Source organism: Polypterus senegalus, chromosome 11 (assembly GCF_016835505.1).
Source record: "Polypterus senegalus isolate Bchr_013 chromosome 11, ASM1683550v1, whole genome shotgun sequence".
In the NCBI taxonomy this organism is placed as follows: domain Eukaryota; kingdom Metazoa; phylum Chordata; class Cladistia; order Polypteriformes; family Polypteridae; genus Polypterus; species Polypterus senegalus.
The window spans coordinates 112,506,527-112,527,207 of NC_053164.1; the positions used below are offsets into that span (position 1 = coordinate 112,506,527).

Here is a 20,681-nt window from a genome sequence, read left to right on the forward strand (position 1 = left end):
AGCATTTTTATGGAGTCAGAGAAGCTCATGTAACATCCCAGTGTTTACATTTTTTTTAGGCTGAAAGAAAAATATCTCAGGGTTTTGTTTTAATTTAACTGCATTATACTGCAGTTGACCATAACATAAAGGTTCCAAGTTTAGGAAAAGATGCACAGTTTATTCTGGCCATAGAAACAATGTAACATGAAAACAGCCTAAATCCTTTACAGACTTTTTTATTAATAAAATAGAACAGATTGTACCTTTTTCTGTGCAGTGCTTTTTTTGAAAGGATTAGTATCTTGATATACATTTAAAATTAAAATATGTAAACAATATAAGTCCATTGCTTTATAAAATAAACATTTTTAAATATAAAGTAGTTTGACAAAGAAAGGTTAAAGGTTATTTCCCTGCTGAAAAGGAAATAAAGTTAAAGACACAAGGTTTTGGCTGTATAGCCTTCATAGGGTGTGGAACTGAAAAAAGGAAAAGTGGGAGATATATATAGGAGGGGAAAGAGGGAACAAAGCCAAAGTAGATTAAAAGAAATAAGTTTTGAGAAAGTGTGGAAAATCTGCCATTAGAGAATACTAGGGGAGACATTAAAATGTTAGTTTAATGAGCAAAAAAGAAGTTGCCAAAAGCAGGTAAACAGAATCTTAAAAAACACAATCTGAAACCAAATCCTTATTCCAGAGCCATAAGAAGCTGAAAACCAAAAGAAAAAAAAACATCAGTCACAAAGACTTCAGAACGTATGTTGTAAGCCTGTGGGGTTGCCTCTTAACTATGATTTACAAAATACAAGGAACATGACAGAACATATTCTCACACATATTAAGTAAATAAACAACAAGTAAAGAAAAATAACATAAAATTGACAGGGTGGTACAGCAAGAATAAAGGTTGAGAACTCTTTATAGAATTGCTTTTCATGTAAAATTATGCTTGTGTCTGAAAATTAGGGTTGTGGTTAAAAAATAAATAATGATGAAAATTTTATTGAAAAGCCAGAACAAAGTAATGCTCTCATAAAGCCAATATACTGTATATTCTTTTCATTGTCATCTTTCTGTGTTCCATTATTTAGTACTAAATTACTATGGCCTGTAACATTAAATTCTGAAATGTCTAGTGCTGAGATACTGTTTGAGGAGATAGTCATATCTAAAATGATGGGAACCTTATTTTAATTTTGATAATAACCTCAGATTAGAGGAGGACCACATGGTCCTCAACAACCAGAATAAACAGCAAGTAGGCTGAATGTATCAAAAAGTGTGCACTTGGAGAAATGAACTAATGTTGATCATAATAACCCAAAATAGACAAAGTTTACCGCCACAGGTCTTGATCCCCTGAAAACCTGGTAGTACTTTACATTCCCAACATTTTCTAACAGTCTTTTTCTCTGTCACCTGGTCAGCCTTTGCCCTAACTTAAATTCTTGAATGTACAATACAATACAATACCATTTATTTTTATATAGCCCAAAATCACACAAGGAATGCCGCAATGGGCTTTAACAGGCCCTGCCTCTTGACAGCCCCCCAGCCTTGATTCTCTAAGAAGACAAGGAAAAACTCCCAAAAAAAACCCCAGTAGGGAAAAAAAGGGAAAAAACCTCTGGAAAGGCAGTTCAAAGAGAGACCCCTTTCCAGTTAGGTTGGGCGTGCAGTGGGTGTCAAAAAGAAGGGGGCAATACAATACAATACACAGAACAGAACAAAACCTTAATACAGTATAAAAATAAAAATTTTAGAAGTACGTAGCATAATTTAATAATGGATGACATCACATAATATGATTTGGATTTGTTTATAATCCTGGAGAACTCATCCATCAGGCTGCCTCCCCCATTTGGAGATTCCACAGCTGAAACAGTGCTGGGCCAGCCAATCTGATGAAAGGACCTCTCTTTCCCATGATTCCAGCAATCCTCCATCAGGGATGACTTTACCATAAGCAGGCATAACAACTTGGCAGGTGGGCCCTGGTATCAAGTGCCTTATTTGAGTACCGAGAAGAGAAACAGAATAGGTGAGGGTTAGTATCAAATTATAACTATCATGTTACTTATGTTTTAGTGCTATTGACTAACAACATAGATGCAGTATGTACAGTAAATCAGCAGCTCTAGTCAGGATATGTTAGACTGAAGTAGTGAGTCTTCAGCCAGGATTTAAAAGCTGAGACCGAAGGGGCATCTCTTATAGTAGCAGGCAGACCACTCCACAGTTTAGGGGCCCTGTAACTAAAAGCTCAACCTCCCACTGTTATTTTATTAATCCTTGGAATCATAAGCAGACCGGCATCATGAGATCTTAATGTGGTTTGTAAGTCATGATAAATTCTGACAAGTAAGCCGGACCTTGGCCGTTTAATGCTTTATATGTTAAAAGGAGGATTTAGAAATCTGCCCTAAACTTAACCGTAAGCCATTGTAAGGATTTAATAACTGGAGTTATGTGTTCGTACTTTCTTGTTCTTGAGATAATTCTTGCAGCAGCATTTTGGATTAACTGCAGGCTGTAAAAATAATAGTTTGAACATCCAGTGAACACCGCATTGCAGTAGTCAATCCTACTAGAAATAAATGCATGAATTAATTTCTCAGAATCCTGTTTATTTAGAAAGCGCCTTAATTTCCTAACACTTTTAAGATGTAAGATAGAATGTATACACATTGACACCCCAGAAGTGAAGCAACTCTGTTGGAGGAGTTCTAACCCCTGTAACCACTTTCAGGGTGAGTAATGACCCTAATTTTGCTATAAAACCCACAGATATTAACACCTCTAGTGGCAATTGGTGTAACATGCGCTTCTAATATTTATTTGCTGTTAAAGGAACCAGGTCTCCATAATATCTCTCAGCTGCCTATTCCCTAAAAAGATTAACATAAACTACTGTCTTCTGCAGGGGAGACACTGACTGTTGCCCTTCTGTGGCACACCTTCAGCGCTTATTACCCTCCTTCACGTCTTACCACCCTATAGTATATACAGGACTCCTTTTAATGTTGGTGTGATTCTCCCTGTCCTGTTTATTTGATGAGTAGGGCGTTAAGCTGCAGTCAACAAACATACTACCAAAATGATATCCCTTAATATACATTCTAATTCTCAGAGACTGTCTCAAGCATTTACTTCACTTGCTTCAAGATGTCAATTGTTTAATAGAATCCACACAGTTTAGTTTGTACCCATAAATGATTCGTTTGCTCTGTCTGTGTTTCCACACTTAGACCTCAGCTGCTTTCAGCATTTCTGATATATTTTCTGTTATGAACTCCTGACAAAGGGAAAGGTGCTTAGAGAAAATAAAGAGCATTTAGAACTGACCGAGAGGTGGAAAGCATGTGAGAGATCATAGTCAGGCTTAGAAAACCAACAACAGAGTCAAAGTCAAAACCAAACTCCTAACATTAAAACCTTTTCAAAAGTGCTTTTTAGCGTCCACTACAGAATAGAAACATTTGCAAAAAGAAGGAAATTGATCCTGTATTTTGCTGCTGAATTCTTTATATCACAATCTTAAATAGCTGTTACATGATGAAGTTATCTGTCATGTGACTTGCCTCAAAATAGCAGTGATCAATATAAATAAGGGCACTGCATTGGTGTCACTGTTAGAGTCATAAACATTATAAACAGGCACAAAAACATATCCAATAATTGTATAACCTAAGAAATTTGACAAATGAGAGAAGGCCATTTAGTCCATCAATCTTGTTTGTTTAGCTATTAGCTAACCCTAACCCTAAGCTAATAGCTAACCTTGTCAAGGTTTATTCTTCAACTACATGACTCGGTAGGTTCTTTTTCAAATCCCCACAATTCTTTGCATAAAGTAGTACTTTTTGGTTTAATTCCTAAATCCCCATAAATAAATTACAAGTTTCCATGTTGTTTGCTCTCTTGCATTAATAAAATATGCAATTTTCACACATGTATGCTGAGGCAACATGGGCCATGTACACATTTGCAGTATCACTGCGGAACCCCTCTCTTTCCACAATCAATTAAATATGCCTCCACCCCATTGAAAACAGCTGATATGAAGATGTATGCATGTACTTAGTTTATTCCAGATGTGAAATGTAAGAAAAAATTAACAACAAATAAATAAATAAAAACGCACTAAAGCAGGGAAACTGCAAGAGAAGGCAGAGGAAGATGTGTGAATTTCAGCACATAAATTCCAATCTACTATACAAAAATGTAACGTTTCTCTGTGTCTTGTGGTAAATAGAAATTCTTTTAAGGACTGACAAGAAAAATAAGTTTGAAAGCAAAGGGATGGTTGGACATACTTAAGTAGTTACAGATTGTTTACTTTTTTACTTTAGAGTGATATAGTGAGTGCGTGTTTGTGTATTTACATATTTTCCTACAAATATAACTGAGATTGTTTAAGCTCAATATTTCCAAAAAGGAAGACACCTGGTGCCAAACAGCATTACTTTGCAATGCTTTGGGATTTACATTTATACTTGGTACAGTGATAGCTGACAGATCAGTGATCGCTGACAGATTGGGGCACATGCATTTATTGTGCATCATAAAATGTTTTGGTTGTGTTCTGTAAAATATAGTTTTTTGAGAGAAATCTCTAAAATGCCATTTTTTTGTTTTATTTTATACTGGTGTTAAACAACTTTATTTTTTGTGAATTTAGCCATTTGTATTGTCTATATTACATACGTAGAATAATAGCAATTCATTTTGGGGTATATAATTTAATTGCTATAATGCCACAAATTCCTTAGAGCATAAATTTCAATAAAGTCCAAATATTAGAGACGCTGAATCAGCTGACACACGTTAACTACATTTCATTACATTTGACTACTTTTAGCTAGAAGCCTTTGCTTTCTTACACCCAACATCAATACCTCATTTGTTCTCCTAATTTCACTGGTTCCCCATACTCTTCTCCTAAATTCTCTGGATAGCAGTCAGAACATCTTGTGTTTGTCATTTTTTGTGATCATAAACATATTCCTGTTTCCTTTTTTAACAAACTCTTGCACCAATTGTTTTTATGCTGTTTCTTGTGCTTTTTTCTACTTGCCACTTTCCATCTTTGTATTTTGGCCCTGATTAAAGCCCCACTTTATCTACGGAACTGCTGTCACTGTGTCAGAATTCCACTAGTGCATCTTCTTGTGTCTCTAAACTTTTTTATTCAGTCACCAGCATTATCTGTTAATATTTATGATTTCCCATTCATCTTTTGACATTTTTGCTACTAACATCACTGCATAATTATGTCTAATGTTCATCTTACCAAACTTCAGCATCTCTGTGTATGGCTTCATGTTTCAGACAAGATGATTTCCCTCTCAGAACCCTGCCATTGATGTGTCTACTGCCTGCTTGAAAAGCATACACTTTCCACAACTCTCACTGCACTTTTACACCTTGAAACTGTCTTCCTTTCTCATTTTCTGCAGGTAGTAGACATGTTCTTTCATTTTAACCCCAGGACCACATCACCTGAATTTCCTTAACTACAAGAATTCCAAGTCTTTAAACATGTACTCTTTAATTTCTTTCTTTTTATCTATCTTAATACAACATTTGATTTTCCAGGAGGTAACAGGTCTAGGATCATTACAAATTGTATTTCTTTCTACCTACATTTTGATCGAATTCCTTATCATCTTTGTAATTTCAGGCAGGAATGGGTGGCCACATGAAAATGATCCATGGCTCATTTGGTGGGCTGTTGGAGTTTAGATGTGTTTAGAGCCTTGCTGATGACCACATTCTTTAGTAACTTCATATGAATATCAGTCACACCGTTTTAGCCATAGGTCAAGGGTACAGAGCCAGAATTTGTGCCTCCGTATAATAATTAACATTAAGTTGAAATAATGCTTTTTGGTTGTTTACGCTATGATAAAAAACTACTGTTTATTACAAAATAGGTGATGTCACATTAAGATTATAATTTTGTAAAATAAATGGAGGAAACAACATTAAAAATCATTGTTTTTGTCATGGGTGGATACAGTTTCCCAGTTGTTGTTTGTGTATAGTTTCCATGTTCTCCCTGCATCTGTTAAATTTTCCACAAATTTCTCTGGTTTTCCTTCCACATCCCCAGAGATGTGCAGGTTAGGTACAACTGCTGTCTCACACCTCCTGAAGACCAGGGGCCTCATGTATAACGCCGTGCGTAGAACTCGCACTATAACATGACTTAAGCACAAAAGCTGAAATGTGCTTACGCACAGAAAAATCCAGATGCAGGAATCTGTGCATACTCCAACTTCCACGTTCTTCCGCTACGTAAATCCCGATCAGCGTGAAAAGTAGCGCTTGTGCACGCGCTTTATATAACGCCCCAACTCCTCCCAGAATTATGTCTCTTTGAATATGCAAATGAATATAAATCGCCCTTAAGCTCAGCCTTCTTTGAAAAGACAATGGGAAAAGCACGGGGGAAAATATAAGAATTTCAGCGAATACCAAGTGGAGGCAAAGGAAAAACATACTATTTGTTCAAATAAACCGTGGTATAATCAACAAAAGGAAGTTGATCGAGTGACATAGCGTGTTGGAGAAACTTGAAAGCTCACGTTCACAAAATCGCAGTGCCGGAAATAAAAAAGAAGTCACATATCAAAGTCGTCGTGAAAAGGCAAGTAATAGCCCACTGTCTGAGTGTCATATGAAAGCTTCTTAGGGTACAGAGAAAAAAAGGCACACAGTGGGGAAAAAGCACGAAATGTCAACTTCAATCTCGACATTTCCACTTTAATCACGTAGTTTATTTTGTCATTAAAGTAGAACATCATAAACTTCATCTTAAAATCGTTTAATTAACCAGTTTCTCAAATCACATCGTAATTAAAGTAGCACGTTAAATGCTTTGTTTCGTATTTGATCTTCTATGTGCTCTATGTGTGTGAATCACTACTTGCTTCTTAAACTGGCTCTGTTCCTCCAGCTGGACACAGAATCCATTACATTTGTGATATTACAGGTCTCTGAATAACTAAAATACTGAGATGTATATGTGATATCATTTTTATGATGATAGGAGTTAAAGCACATTATTAAACATGGGTTTCACGGCGCAGTGATTGTGTGCGACCTACGATGAAATAATTTATTGTAGCAGTACTCAGGGGCCGCTCTAGGCTTGTGGTGGCACTGGGCAGTGGAAGAATCGGTGGCTCCTTCGCCCGCCAAAGTCAGTAAGGTAGCTTATGCACGGTGGATGGTCACGTCCGTTGCAGACACTGCATAGCCACCTCGTGCTCATGACACAAGCATTTCACTTTTGCCATGTTTTTAGCTGTGTTGTTATTTTCTCTTTCTGTTTTATATTCAGTATATATTGGCGTAGCTGCCACTGCAGTCCCTGCTTTTCTTTCCCCAAATACCCAATCACCACACAATCAGCTCTGTAATAGACGTTAAGCCTTCTGTAAGCTTAGAGCGCAGATTTTTCAAAACGTTTAAGGAACATTGAACTATCTTCGTAGTACATGTTTAATTATTCTATCCTTCACGACACTCCCAGTGAAGAATATAGATTATTTAAATGAAGTTAAAGTTTTATCTGTATAATATAATAAACATATTTTGCTGCATTTCAACTTAAAAATGATATCGCCATCATATGTAAATACGCGCTTTATAAAGTGGCTCAGGTTGTGTAATATTATATAACTGTAGTGCAAGTTTACAGTGAGGTGATTGTACTTATAAGTACAAACAGTTCTACAAGGAGCAATTGATTAAGTGCATTTAAAGTTCTTGGGATAAAACTGTTTCTGAACCGCGAGGTCCGTACAGGAAAGGCTTTGAAACATTTTGCTGTGGCTGAGGCAGCGTGTGCTTGAAGCTGTATACCGATAATTCTCTTTCCGATCAGCTGCTGCTGTGATTCACACTCAGATACAGTGATATAAATACTCTGAGTGATGCAGTGAAAGTAAAATGGAAAAAGATGATCTGCTGTGGCAACTCCTAACGGGAGCAGCTGAAAGAAGAAGAAGAAGAAGGTGCAGTGAGAGAAACAACGCTAAAGCAGTTATGGTATTTGGAATACTATGGCTATTCCCTGGACCATTATATTGTTAATTACAATCAGATGCGTTACACTAATAAACAATATGCGGTTAGTTTCAGTGTATTTATAAAGCCGTGTCAGGAAATAAGGTCATCATCATTTCTGTGCGTACGCACCATTTATACATGAGGCCCAAGGTCACTGCATGTGTGGAGTTTGAACATTCTTCCTGTGTGAATTTTCCTCATAGTACTCTCATAATTAATTAATTATGGACTTAATCAAGGACTTTGTTAAATGGTGCGCCTCAAACCACCTACAACCAAACACCAGCAAAACCAAGATGCTGTAGGTGGATTTTAGGAGGCCCAGGCCCCTCATGGACCCCGTGATCATCAGAGGTGACTGTTTGTAGAGGGTGCAAACTTATAAATACCTGGGAGTACAGCTGGATGATAAATTGGACTACTGCCAATACTGATGCTCTGTGTAAGAAAGGACAAAGCCGACTATACTTCCTTAGAAGGCTGGCGTCCTTCAACATCTGCAATAAGATGCTGCAGATGTTCTATCAGAAGTGAGTGCCCTCTTCTATGCGGTGGTGTGCTGGGGAGGAAGCATAAAGAAGAAGGGGGCCTCACGCCTGGACAAACTGGTGATGAAGGCAGGCTGTATTGTAGACACAGAGCTGGACAGTATGACATCTGTGGCAGGGTGACGGGTCCTGAGCAGGCTCCTGTCAATAACTGAAAATCCACTGCATCCACTGAACAGTATCATCTCCAGATAGATGAGCAGCTTCAGCGACAGACTGCTGTCACTGTCCTGCTCCACTGACAGACTGTGGAGATCGTTCCTCCCCCACATTTTGCGACTTTTCAATTTCACCCAGGGGGTTAAACGTTAATATTATACAAAATTATTGTCTGTCTGTTATACTTACATTGTTATCACTCTTTAATTTAATATTGTTCTTTATCAGTATGCTGCTGCTGGAGTATGTGAATTTCCCCGTGGGATTAATAAAATATCTATCTATCTATCTATCTATCTATCTATCTATCTATCTAATTTTCTCCGAAATTTTATCTACTTAGTTTTAGATTGATAAGATGGTGACTATAAATTGATTTGGCATGGGAGAGCAGTGGCGTAGCGTGGGTCTCAGCCGCCCGGGGCGGAGGAAAATTTCGCCACCCCCTTATTTAGGTATTTCAATTTAAAGACTGAAATATACAGTCATTCTTTGCCGCCCCCTAAAAGTGCTGCCTGGGGTGGGCCGCCCCTGCCGCCCCCACTACGCTACGCCACTGTGGGAGAGTATGGTGGGGTGTATGATTGGGACCTGAAATGCAAACCAATTAATAAAATAAGGTATTGCTTCTATTTTTTTAGGCAGAGTTCTCCGAGATCAATTTGGCATCTTATGTGAATGGTGGCTGCATGGTTGATATGCAGCTAGTGAGAAACGGTACAAAAGTTGTCAGGTAAGTGTTTTGAAAACTTCTTTGATACTGGACATCTGTTTATAGATTGTGTCTTTTCACATTATTCTCCAGAATATTTAAGTAAGCCAGCTTTGCCAGCTAATGTGATTATTTTGTCTGTTATGTTAACTGCTAATTGACCACTTTATTAGGATATTGTGACCATATTTTAAACACCCTTTTGGCTACCAATTTATGAATAATTTCAAATGCTTAAAAATAGTAGAGAATCTTACTTATAAATTATTCCTTAGCCAATTAGACCTGTACCTTAAATTTAAATGGTTGATGTTTTGTAGTCAATAAATAACAGGGTGGTTGGCTATCTATGCCATCTTTTTTGCTTATTCCAAAACGTGTTTGCTTTAAGCCAATTTCTAATTTGACATTAAGGCTGAAAGAAATAACATTTAACTGCCGAGCAAACTCATGAATGCACCCACAATGTGGACATTCTGTCTATTTATTATCTGAAACCTCCATTTCTAGGGTCCCAAACATCCAGAAGCAGCTCCAATGGCCACAGGCAGAAACCAACTTAGTATATATATTAAAAGAAAATTGTCTCATGCTGGGTTGCTGAAATTTTAGTTTTACTAAGACAGGTTCTGTTTGATATATTTCCAGACTTTCCAGTCATGCTGCAACATTCTAATCCTCTCTGTGCGTTTTACTTTCTAGCTGTTCTGTTCTTTTTTGTTACTTTGGTAAGCTTTTTTTGTGTTTTGATTCATGTTCTGGATTCAATACTAAACCTAGCATTTTATGACTGGAATTTGAGTGTGCAGCAGAGTTGCATGATATACCAGTACTGGTAAAGTACCAAAAAAAAAAAAAAATTTTTAAATGGTATGGTACCAGCCAGCATTTCCGTATTTTCGTGACCAGAAGTAAATGTCAGGTTTACTCTTCTCCTGCCCAAAATTCTCTTGTTACTCGCTATTGTTGTGGAGGTACATCCTCTTCTTATTACCTTAATGTGACCAGAACTTTAAGGTACAACTGTGTGGGGTTTCTCCTGATATTTGTTCTATGCAGAATGGTAATTCTGATCTGGCCATGGATTACAAACTGTAGCTATATTGGTGAGTCTTGCAAGGAACTGATGTTCTGCCCAGTGTTGGTTGCTGGTTTTGCATTCAATGACACTGTGGTAGAATTGAAGCCCTGGAAATAATAACATTCTGAAACATGCTGATCTAATTTAGGGATGGTCAAGGGTTATCTTAGAATGTTTCAAGTGGATAATATTTCTATTGACTGCAACAACATTTTAAATTTCTTATGGATGCCACTGTTTTATTTACAGCTGCTACAGCAACTATTAGTCATGTGACCCACAATGTACTGTACTATTTGTAATGTTACGATGATTCAGATATACAACATGTCAACATTACATTTGGAATCTGCATATGTGGATTTCATAAACATATCTGGGCTACATTGACTTTTATTTTGGTCTTGCCATTACAGCATAAGACCCTTGTTAATACTTTTCTGTCACCAGATTTTTGCTTTGCAACTTTTGCTTTGTAGAAAAATGATATTGTTTCCTATCTTTGACCTCTTCCTGCCTTCTGAATACTCTTCTGTTCTTTATCACTGGTCCAATTTCTATTTCAATTGGACAATTTAACCTGACAGCTGCAGAATAATACAGTTTTTCCCTTTCAAACACAATAGGATTTATACCCTTGAGCCCTTGGTAAAGTCCAAGCTGAAGAGTATAGTCTTTGTTGGGGGAAGGTTATTGGCCTCCCATCAAACCTTCATGACTTTGCTCGTGTAGTCTGATTATTAAACATTCTACTCTCTAGTGTTCCTTTGGACTATTGCAGCCATTACCAACTCCTAGGCCTTGGAAAGAGATTTCTTTGGATTTTATTACCAATCTCCCAGCTTCCTCCTCATTGTTGCTTGGTTTTCAAAAAGTGCATATTTTGTGCCCCTACATACTTCTCTGTATTCTAAAATTTTTATTATTATGCTGTCTTAAGGAATTGTTCTGTTGTGTATATTGTATTGTATTGACCCCCTACTTTTGACACCCACTGCACGCCCAACCTACCTGGAAAGGGGTCTCTCTTTGAACTGCCTTTCCCGAGGTTTCTTCCATTTTTCCCTACAAGGTTTTTATTGGGAGTTTTTCCTTGTCTTCTCAGAGAGTCAAGGCTGGAGGGCTGTCAAAAGGCAGGGCCTGTTAAAGCCCATTGCGGCACTTCCTGTGTGATTTTGGGCTATACAAAAATAAACTGTATTGTATTGTATTGTAAAGAGTTTACTCTAATGTTTAATAAGGTCCACAATTTTTTTCTCGGTTTTGGAGATTTTTATCTTTCACTTTTTAATTATCCTTTGGAACTTAACATAGAGTACCATCTAGTGATTTGAAAAAGTTTCTTAGGTGCACAGGCCATTCTTCCCAGTGTAGCTTGTTGGAGTTGTTGGTTTTTCAAAGCATTCTTGGAATACAGTATGTCTGTTACTACTGCTAATGACCAGAATGTCTCCAATTGAATCTCCTCAGGGTTTTATATTGAACATTTTAAAAATTTTGTTCAGAGTCCTTTGAGAACCAAGTCTTTTTGACTGCTCATGAAATCTAAATAACCAATGGTCTTTTGGGCTATGAGAAGCTATTGTTGGCCAAAACCTCTGCCACAAGGTTTGCTTATCACAATTGTAAAACGTGCTATAGACTTTATGGTCAGACACAAAGTGTGCTTCTGTACATGTGAATCCTACCTAAGGTTTTGTTCCACAAACTGGGAACATGGTTCACCTGCCTATACACTCCAATAATAGTCTCATGTAAATTGGCACTGCCCAAACACTATAAGATCCATCCCATTTATCAAGTTTCTTGCCTCAAACTTCAGTGCAAAAGAAAACACCCTACCTTCCTTGGAAATTTGGAATATAAAATGCAAGCTAATTCATGATTCTAAACAATGAGATACTTGTGGCCATTATGTTGTTCATTGACTTGTTTTTAGACTGAAGTAAAATGTTTATGATGTGATATACATGGCAAGCCCCACACCTCTTCTATGGGACTTCCATGGATTTTCTTTTCAGGTTAGAAGAGTATGGTTGGAGCATGAGCTTAAGGACAGGGGGCTCTGTTGTGATCTTTCCAGGCTTTTTTGGAATTTCATTTAAAGTTTATTTTTCAAATTATCACAATTTTTATTTACTACAATACCGTGTATAACTTCTTATGCCTGCTTCAATTTTGTATGCAGTTGCCATGGAAACTACTAAGCCCCATGTTTTGATGCAACCATTATAAAAAAGGCAGCTTAAACAAACACTTGGATTACTTAAACAAATGTGTTTTACTTTAAACTTAATTGTGGTTTTGCCTTTTGAACATTAGACTCTTCTCAGCATTTCTCTAACCTCTGATGTTTGCCTTGGGACTTTGGTTTTGATGAAAGATTGTTTTGTTTTGTTTTCTGTTTTTTACCCCTGCCTGCCTTCTGACTAATGTTTTGCCTAGAACTATTTTCCTCAAGGTCCCTTTTTCTATTTTTTAAATGTCCTTTTCAGGACAAGCCTGTATTTTTTCAGCTCAACCACAATAACATAGTATCTGTTTGTCTGTCTGTCTGTCACTGTAGGCAAATTTTATCGTGGCAGCATTTGGCACAAAGCTGGAAACAGCCAGGACACAAGTCATGCATGCACTCACTCACACAGAGCCTATTTCAAATTGGCAAATTGGCAATTCAAACTGAACTGCATATATTTTGGGAATGTGAGTTGAAAACTTTGGTACTCAGAGTAAAACACATGCAGACAATGGGAGAATGTGCAAACACTATATAAAGAATTAACAAGTATGGGATTTGAACCCTGACTGTTACATATTGCACATGGCAGTGGATTCCACTGTGCCTACATACTGTACACTCCCAATGAAAATAATGTGTTTTCACAATATGTAAAATGATTTGAATTTAACTGAATTTACATTAATTGAATGAGCTGATATAATGAATAATTTACTAAATGTTTCATTACATTGAATTTTGTGAAAAGGAAATTGTTTAATATTTAAAAACTTTCATAATTTTCAGGTATCAAACAGGAGTGACTAATATAAATCCAAAGATCTTGGATTAAAAACATATTCTTAATTATAACAGTAATGACCTTCCCTAAAGTATCAAATGGCTTTAGGAATTCACTACTCTAGGATTTAAAGCCATTTGTTCATTTATGGGAAAAGTAGAGGATAGATCATTTTTTTCTATGGCTGCAATTAGAAATGCAGATTTGGGCAAAGCACTCTGAACTCAAAAATATTTATTAATAATATGTGATAAGCATGCAAGAACAAGAGGATAACATGCTGACTTTGGCACCTGCTTAAACTACATCAAAACTTTTAGTAGATAATTACTACTATCTTCCTACTCTAAGGACCTTTTGACTTTGCACGTTCTGTGTGGGCAGGTGAACTGTCTGCATCCTCTCCAGGTTTCCTCAAATATCTGTAGCAGGTGCAAAAAAGTTGTATTGGTGACTCTAAATGGTCTCTTGTGTGTGTGTGTGTGTGTGTGTGTGTGTGTGAGAATGCTCTGCAACAGACTAGAGTTCCACTCAGGATTGGTTTCTTCCATATACAATATTGTGCATGTTCCTGTAACCCAGAGAAAGAAAAAACAGTCAGAAAATAGAAAGGTAATTGACCAGTGAGGTGTGATTACCTTTTGACTTACATTCTGAATTCTGATTTGCATACACATAGCATAATGATTGGGTCCCTAGTTACTTGGCTGCCTCATCGGTGTGCCCTGTGATTGACTGCTGCCATATGCAATGTTGGTCTCCCATTAAGCTAATTACTCCCAGAATAAACACCTGCTCCACACTACCATTAGTGGGATAAGTATGATAGAAAATTAATGAATAGATGGAGGTTACATGTAATGTGTGGTGAATAAGTGGCACTATGAAAGCCAAGGCAGAAGTGTATATATCTGAAGAGAAAAATAGTTACCACAGGCTTTTATGCTAAATATGCTGCATACTGCATGTGCTGCATACTTGGTAATAATATGAACAGCTGTTCACAAACTTAAACCTAACAAATGACTCAGTTAAATTTATAGCTACTGTTACTGATTTTAGAACAGATAGGATAACTTTTTGTACATTCCCTTGGGAACAAAACAAAATGTTCTGTGCATTATTACTTACTCAAAATACAATTTATTCCACTGAAATGTGATAAAAAGAATCTGGCTGCAAAATTAGAATTAAATTGTGACTGCAACGATCTGGAACAAAAGTCTGATTTCAGCATGGATCAGTGCAGTCTTTGTTTTTTAATGAAAAAAGTGGATAGTACTGCAGACGGAGAACACAAATCCTTAAGTTGGCATCATGGCCTAGTAGCTACCTTCAAACCCCATTGCTGTTGGTTCAGTTTTCAGCTCTCTGTTAGACCCTGAATAGGTCAAGTAGCCATCTACTGTATTTGTCCAGATGTGATATACAATTGTTTATAACTATACTAATATGTTTGTAAATGTGAAGAATCTTGGATTGATGTTGACTATTGAAAGATGGTACCTGAAAAGTTATTGGCTTGGTGATGATGCTGTTGGCAGATGCTGATTCCCGACCTTTCAAGAGTCATTTTCAAAAATTGTTTTTTTTTTTGCATTAATATTACAGAATGTTTTCATATTACAATGGTTTCACTTTTCCTTCTTTAGCCGTTCTGGGGAATTGATTGGCTAGCTTGATGAGGAGCCTTTTGTTAAGTGTGGGCTGGTAATATTACTTCATCTTTTGTACCAGGTTATCACTTTAGGTGAAAGAAAGTATTCATCCAAGCTGAAATACTGTAAAAATAATTTGATCTAAACCTTTTATGGAATGATGCAGTTGTTAGCAGTGGTATCTCATTTATTCAGGGTCCTGGGTTCAAATGCTGCCTCTGGACATTGTGTGTGTAGTCTGAAAGTTCTCCTTACTTGAGTTTTTCTCCAGGTACCCAGGATTTCTTCTTTTCATCAATAACAACAAGCATGTAGAGTGGGCATTTTTCTGACTACAGAAATATCTCATGTACAGATTCTGCAGCCCTGTTAAGTATTCCAGAACTGCCTTTTCAAGACTCAGGAAAAACAAAGTAATTGTGTGCATTGTTTGGTGAGGTTCTTTTTTTATCAGCAGCTGTCATAAGAAATGCCATATTTATAGTAGTTTGTATTCAGGGTTCTGCTAATAGCTACTGTTTTTTATTATGTAGCCTGTGTTGAACTGTCAGTCATGTCAGTTGAATGCCTGTTGATTCTTTATAATTTAAGAATACTTGATTTACATGCTCTGTATGTCTAGTTATCAAAGGCTGGCTTTGGGGTTATCCTTGGAGAGCCGCTTATCAGGAGGTCTGCTATCCATGTTGCAAATACCAATGGAAGTGCCTTGTTATGTGCAGTCTGTTTCTTCCACAGTTAAAGCAATCAATATAAGCTGACTGGTAAGGGTGGCCAGATGTTCAACGCCGCTAAATGTACCTGACTCAGTAGAGAACATTTAATTCAATTTAATTCGTTGTCATTGCAACTTGCAATTAAATATTTATTGCAAAAAGTGCTGGTGCCAAAACCTCAAAAAGAAAAAGCAACTTTCAGGAAAAGAAGAAATATTAGACCATGTTTAAGAAATTACACAAATGTATCTCCTTGATTGAGCAAGTCTGGAATGAACTTATACATGGTGTTGGATAGACCATATTTACCTTAAACAAACAGAGAGAGTGAAGTCACCTGGGGCCTCATTTATAAACGGTGCGTACGCACAGAAATGTTGCGTAAGAACTTTTCCACGTTCAAATCTCGATGTATAAAACCTACACTTGGCGTAAAGCCACGCACTTTTCCATGGTACCTCATACCTTGTCGTACACAAGTTCTCTGCTCGGTTTTGCAGACTGGCGGCACCCAGCGTCAAAGCAGTGCTACTTGTTCCTGTGTGGTTACACCTTATTTTCCTGACGCGGCTTTATAAATACACTGAAACTAACCGCATATCGTTTATTAGTGTAACGCATCTGATTGTAATTAACTTGTAACAATATAATGGTCCAGGGAATAGCCATAGTATTCCAAATACCATAACTGCTTTAGCGTTGTTACTCTAACTGCACCTTCTTCTTTCAGCTGCTCCCGTTAGGAGTTGCCACAGCGGATCACCTTTTTTCATATTACTCTCACTGCGCCACTCGGAGTATTTATATCACTGTATCTGAGTGTGAATCACAGCAGCAGCTGATCGGAAAGAGAATTATCGGTATACAGCTTGAAGTACATGCTGTCGCAGCCACGGCAAAACGTTTCAAAGCCTTTCTTGTACAGACCTCATGGTTCAGAAACAGTTTCATCCCAAGAACTATAAACGCACTCAATCAATTGCTCCTTGTAGAACTGTTTGTACTTATAAGTACAATCACCCCACTGCAAACTTGCACTACAGTCATAATATCGCACAACCTGAGCCACTTTATAAAGTGCGTATTTACATATGATGACGATATCATTTTTAAGGTGAAATGTAGCAAAATATGTTTATTATATTATACAGATAAAACTTTAACTTCATTTAAATAATCTATATTCTTCATTGGGAGTCTCGTGAAGGATAGAATAATTAAACATGTACTACGAAGATATTTCAATGTTCCTTATACGTTTTGAAGAATCGGCGCTCCCCAATTCTCCTTGGGTATTTGGGGAAAGAAAAGCAAGGACTGCAGTGGCGGCTACACCAATATATATTGAATATATAACAGAAAGTGAAAACAACAACACAGCTATAAACGCAGTGACAAATTTCGGCAAAAGTTAAATGCTTGTGTCATGAGCACGATGCGGCTATGCAGTGTCTGCAACGGACGTGACCATCCACCGTGTATAAGCTACCTTACTGACATTGGCGGACGAAGGAGCCACCGATTCTTCCTCTGCCCAGTGCCACCACAAGCCTAGAGCGGCCCCTGAGTACTGCTGCAATAAATTATTTCATCGAAGGTCGTACACAATCACTGCGCCGTGAAAGCCATGTTTAATAACGTGCTTTAACTCCTATCATCATAAAAATTATATCACGTATACATCTCAGTATTTTAGTTATTCAGAGAGCTGTAATATCACAAATGTAATGGATTCTGTGTCCAGTTGGAGGAAGAGAGCCGGTTTAAGAAGCAAGTAGTGATTCAAACACATAGCGCACATAGAAGATCAAATACAAAACAAAGCATTTAACGTGCTACTTTAATTACGGTGTGATTTGAGAAACTGGTTAATTAAACAATTTTAAGATGAAGTTTATGATGTTCTACTTTAATGACAAAATAAAGTACGTTATTAAAGTGGAAATGTCAAGATTGAAGTTGACATTTCGTGCTTTTTCCCCACTGTGTGCCTTTTTTTCTCTGTACCCTAATAAGCTTTCATATGACACTCAGACAGTGGACTACAACTCGCCTTTTCACGGCGACTTTGATATATGTGACTTCTTTTTTATTTCTGGCACTGTGCGATTTTGTGAACGTGAGCTTTCACGTTTCTCCAACACACTATGTCACTCGATCAACTTCCTTTTGTTGATTATACCACGGTTTATTTGAACAAATAGTATGTTTTTCCTTTGCCTCCACTTGGTATTCGCTGAAATTCTTATATTTTCCCCCGTGCTTTTCCCATTGTCTTTTCACAGAAGGCTGAGCTTAAGGGCGATTTATATTCATTTGCATATTCAAAGAGGCATAATTCTGGGAGGAGTTGGGGCGTTACATAAAGAGTGTGCATGAGCGTTACTTTTCACGCTGATCGGGATTTATGTAGCGGAAGAACGTGAAAGTTGGAGTACGCACAGATTCCTGTATCTGGATTTTTCTGTGCATAAGCACATTTCAGCTTTTGTGCTTACGCCATGTTATAGTGCGAGTTCTACGCACGCCGTTATACATGAGGCCCCTGGAGAGCACCTCCTATAGTTGGAGAAATAAAGATAAAAATATTCAAATAATTAACAGATCAGAGGTGATTCTTTATCTGGTATCTGAAATTAGGACTAAAAGACATTGTAAGAGAGTTTCAGAGAGTAACATGGTGGTGCTGCAGAAGGTGGAGTTAGAAATATTTTTTTTTGATTGTTCTAACAGTGGTATATTGGAAATGCATAGCTGAGTTGAAAATGATTATCCTGTGAGATATACCGGTATATACTGTCACAATTTATGAATATCTGGTTCAGTTTGTGAGCTTTGTATAATGGAATAATTTACCGGTATTTATTTTTCTCCTTGTGTTTGTGCCTCCTCCAGACCACGAGGGTGCAACCGCCCTGGTTGTGTTGGGGGCTGGGCGGTGCCCCGGTGCCTGAAGAATCCTGGACCTCAGCACTTCTGCAACACCAGGAAGTGCTGGGTGGAAGCAGACTGGGGACACCCGGAGTGTTTCCGGGTGCGCAGCCAGCACTTCCGCCACACGGGGGTGTGTCCGCGGGGGATTGCCAGGAAGCAGCTGGAGCCCATCCGGGCTGGTATTTAAGGGGCCGCCTCCCTTCATTCAGTAGCAAGAGTCGGGTGGAAGAGGACGGAGTTCATTGAGAGGAGTGGAGGCGGCCAGAAGGAAGGCATTTAGAGACTGTGAGGGGATCGGTGCTGGAGGCACTGGGTTGAGCACTAGTGACTTTGTAAATAATTGTAAATAAAATGAGTGTGTTGGGTGCGAAACCGTTGTCCGTCTGTCTGTGTCCGGGTCCAGTTCCACAGTGGTGTAGCCGGCAGGATGCTCCGTCTAGTACAAGATGGGGACCTGCAGAAAAAAATTGTTCTGTGGGAGCACAACCCCGCTGGAGCGGTTCTCCCCACGGACTGCCGCCGGTCCGCAGAAAGGTCGTGTTCCCCGGGTGCGGAGGAAGGAGAACGGGCGTTGCCAGAGTGCTCCGAGAGTCACGATGTCGGGAAGGACAGCCAGGCCGGGGTTGCAACAGAGAAGGCCACACCGAGGCAGGCACCTCTGAGTGACAGGATCCAGGAGGTCCGGGGTCGGACTCACCTTGTTTTCTTCAGGCAGGGATGATCCGGATCCGTCTCCGTGGCAGGAGCATGCCGGTCCACACGCCGTCGGGAGTGCGAGGGCGGCAGCAGGTGATGCTGCGAAATCGGAGCCGCTGCTGCTGGAGTAATCGCAGCAGCTGCGAGGCTGCCAGGAGGCACGCCACCGCACCTGGAAAAGGGGAGACAAGATGGCCGTGGACCGGAGGTCCCTCCTTGCGACAGGCACGGGATTGGGCGGTGTGTCTTGTGTGCCCGCCGATGATTGGTTGGAGGCGGGACCAAGGAATGTCCGTCTCGTGCCAGAGAGACACCCGATTGGGCCAGAGGGAGAGGCCTGCAGGAGGCAGTTGACGTGTGCAGCTGACGGACAGGTAAGCCCACCGTCGGCTGTCTTCCTGTCCTTGCCGGTGGCTCTGCGTGAGCCGGAGGAGTGCCTTCGGCCCGTAGAGTCACCTTTGTTGCAGGTGCTACGTGCTGTCTCCGTGGAGCTGCAGAAGCTGAAGGGGAAGGCGGTTTGTCTGTCTATTCAGGAATCACAGAAAAGAGTATGTTGCTGTTGGTCTAACTTAAAATATAGGCTACATGTCATATCAAGAAGAGGAAATATAATGGGAGCGGGGCAGCTTAAAAAACAGTGCCAACGTGGGGATAGCAATTACCGTCTGACAGCAGGAGTGTTTTGGGGCTGATGGGAGAATGCCTTCAGCATGCCCAAAGTTTTATAGTGGCCAAAGCACAGTCTCATCAAAGACCACAGATACATACAGAATTGTCTTCTCAACAAATGTAGATAATAGTTCTATTATCTCACTGGTTACAGCTTTTTCTTAGCGCATGTCTTTTTGTCTTAAAAGACATTTTTTCTCTTTTTATTTACTGTATACCCAGGCAAAGGTGGGAAATTTGGCTAGTAAAAATAAAACTAGAATGCTGCATTGGCAGACAAAGAAGAAAAAGTTGGAAAGAACATGATTCCAGAATCACAAAAGATTTTACTGTAGAAAAACTCAATTGAACCACAAATACTGTAGCATACTAAAACATAGAGAGTTAATGTTGGAGATATAGCTGTTAAAAATAAAAGTAACAAG

The 20,681-nt window shown here is 38.7% G+C and overlaps 1 protein-coding gene across 1 annotated transcript in view; it reads left to right on the forward strand.

Annotated features, from left to right (window-relative positions):
- The window catches only part of LOC120539439 (synapsin-3-like), an 842,044-nt gene that overhangs the window by 342,919 nt on the left and 478,444 nt on the right, over nucleotides 1-20,681 (forward strand). Inside the window, exon 4 of the mRNA XM_039769493.1 lies at nucleotides 9,412-9,503. Coding sequence (XP_039625427.1) covers nucleotides 9,412-9,503 — 92 coding nt within the window. The remainder of the gene's footprint in view (nucleotides 1-9,411; nucleotides 9,504-20,681) is intronic.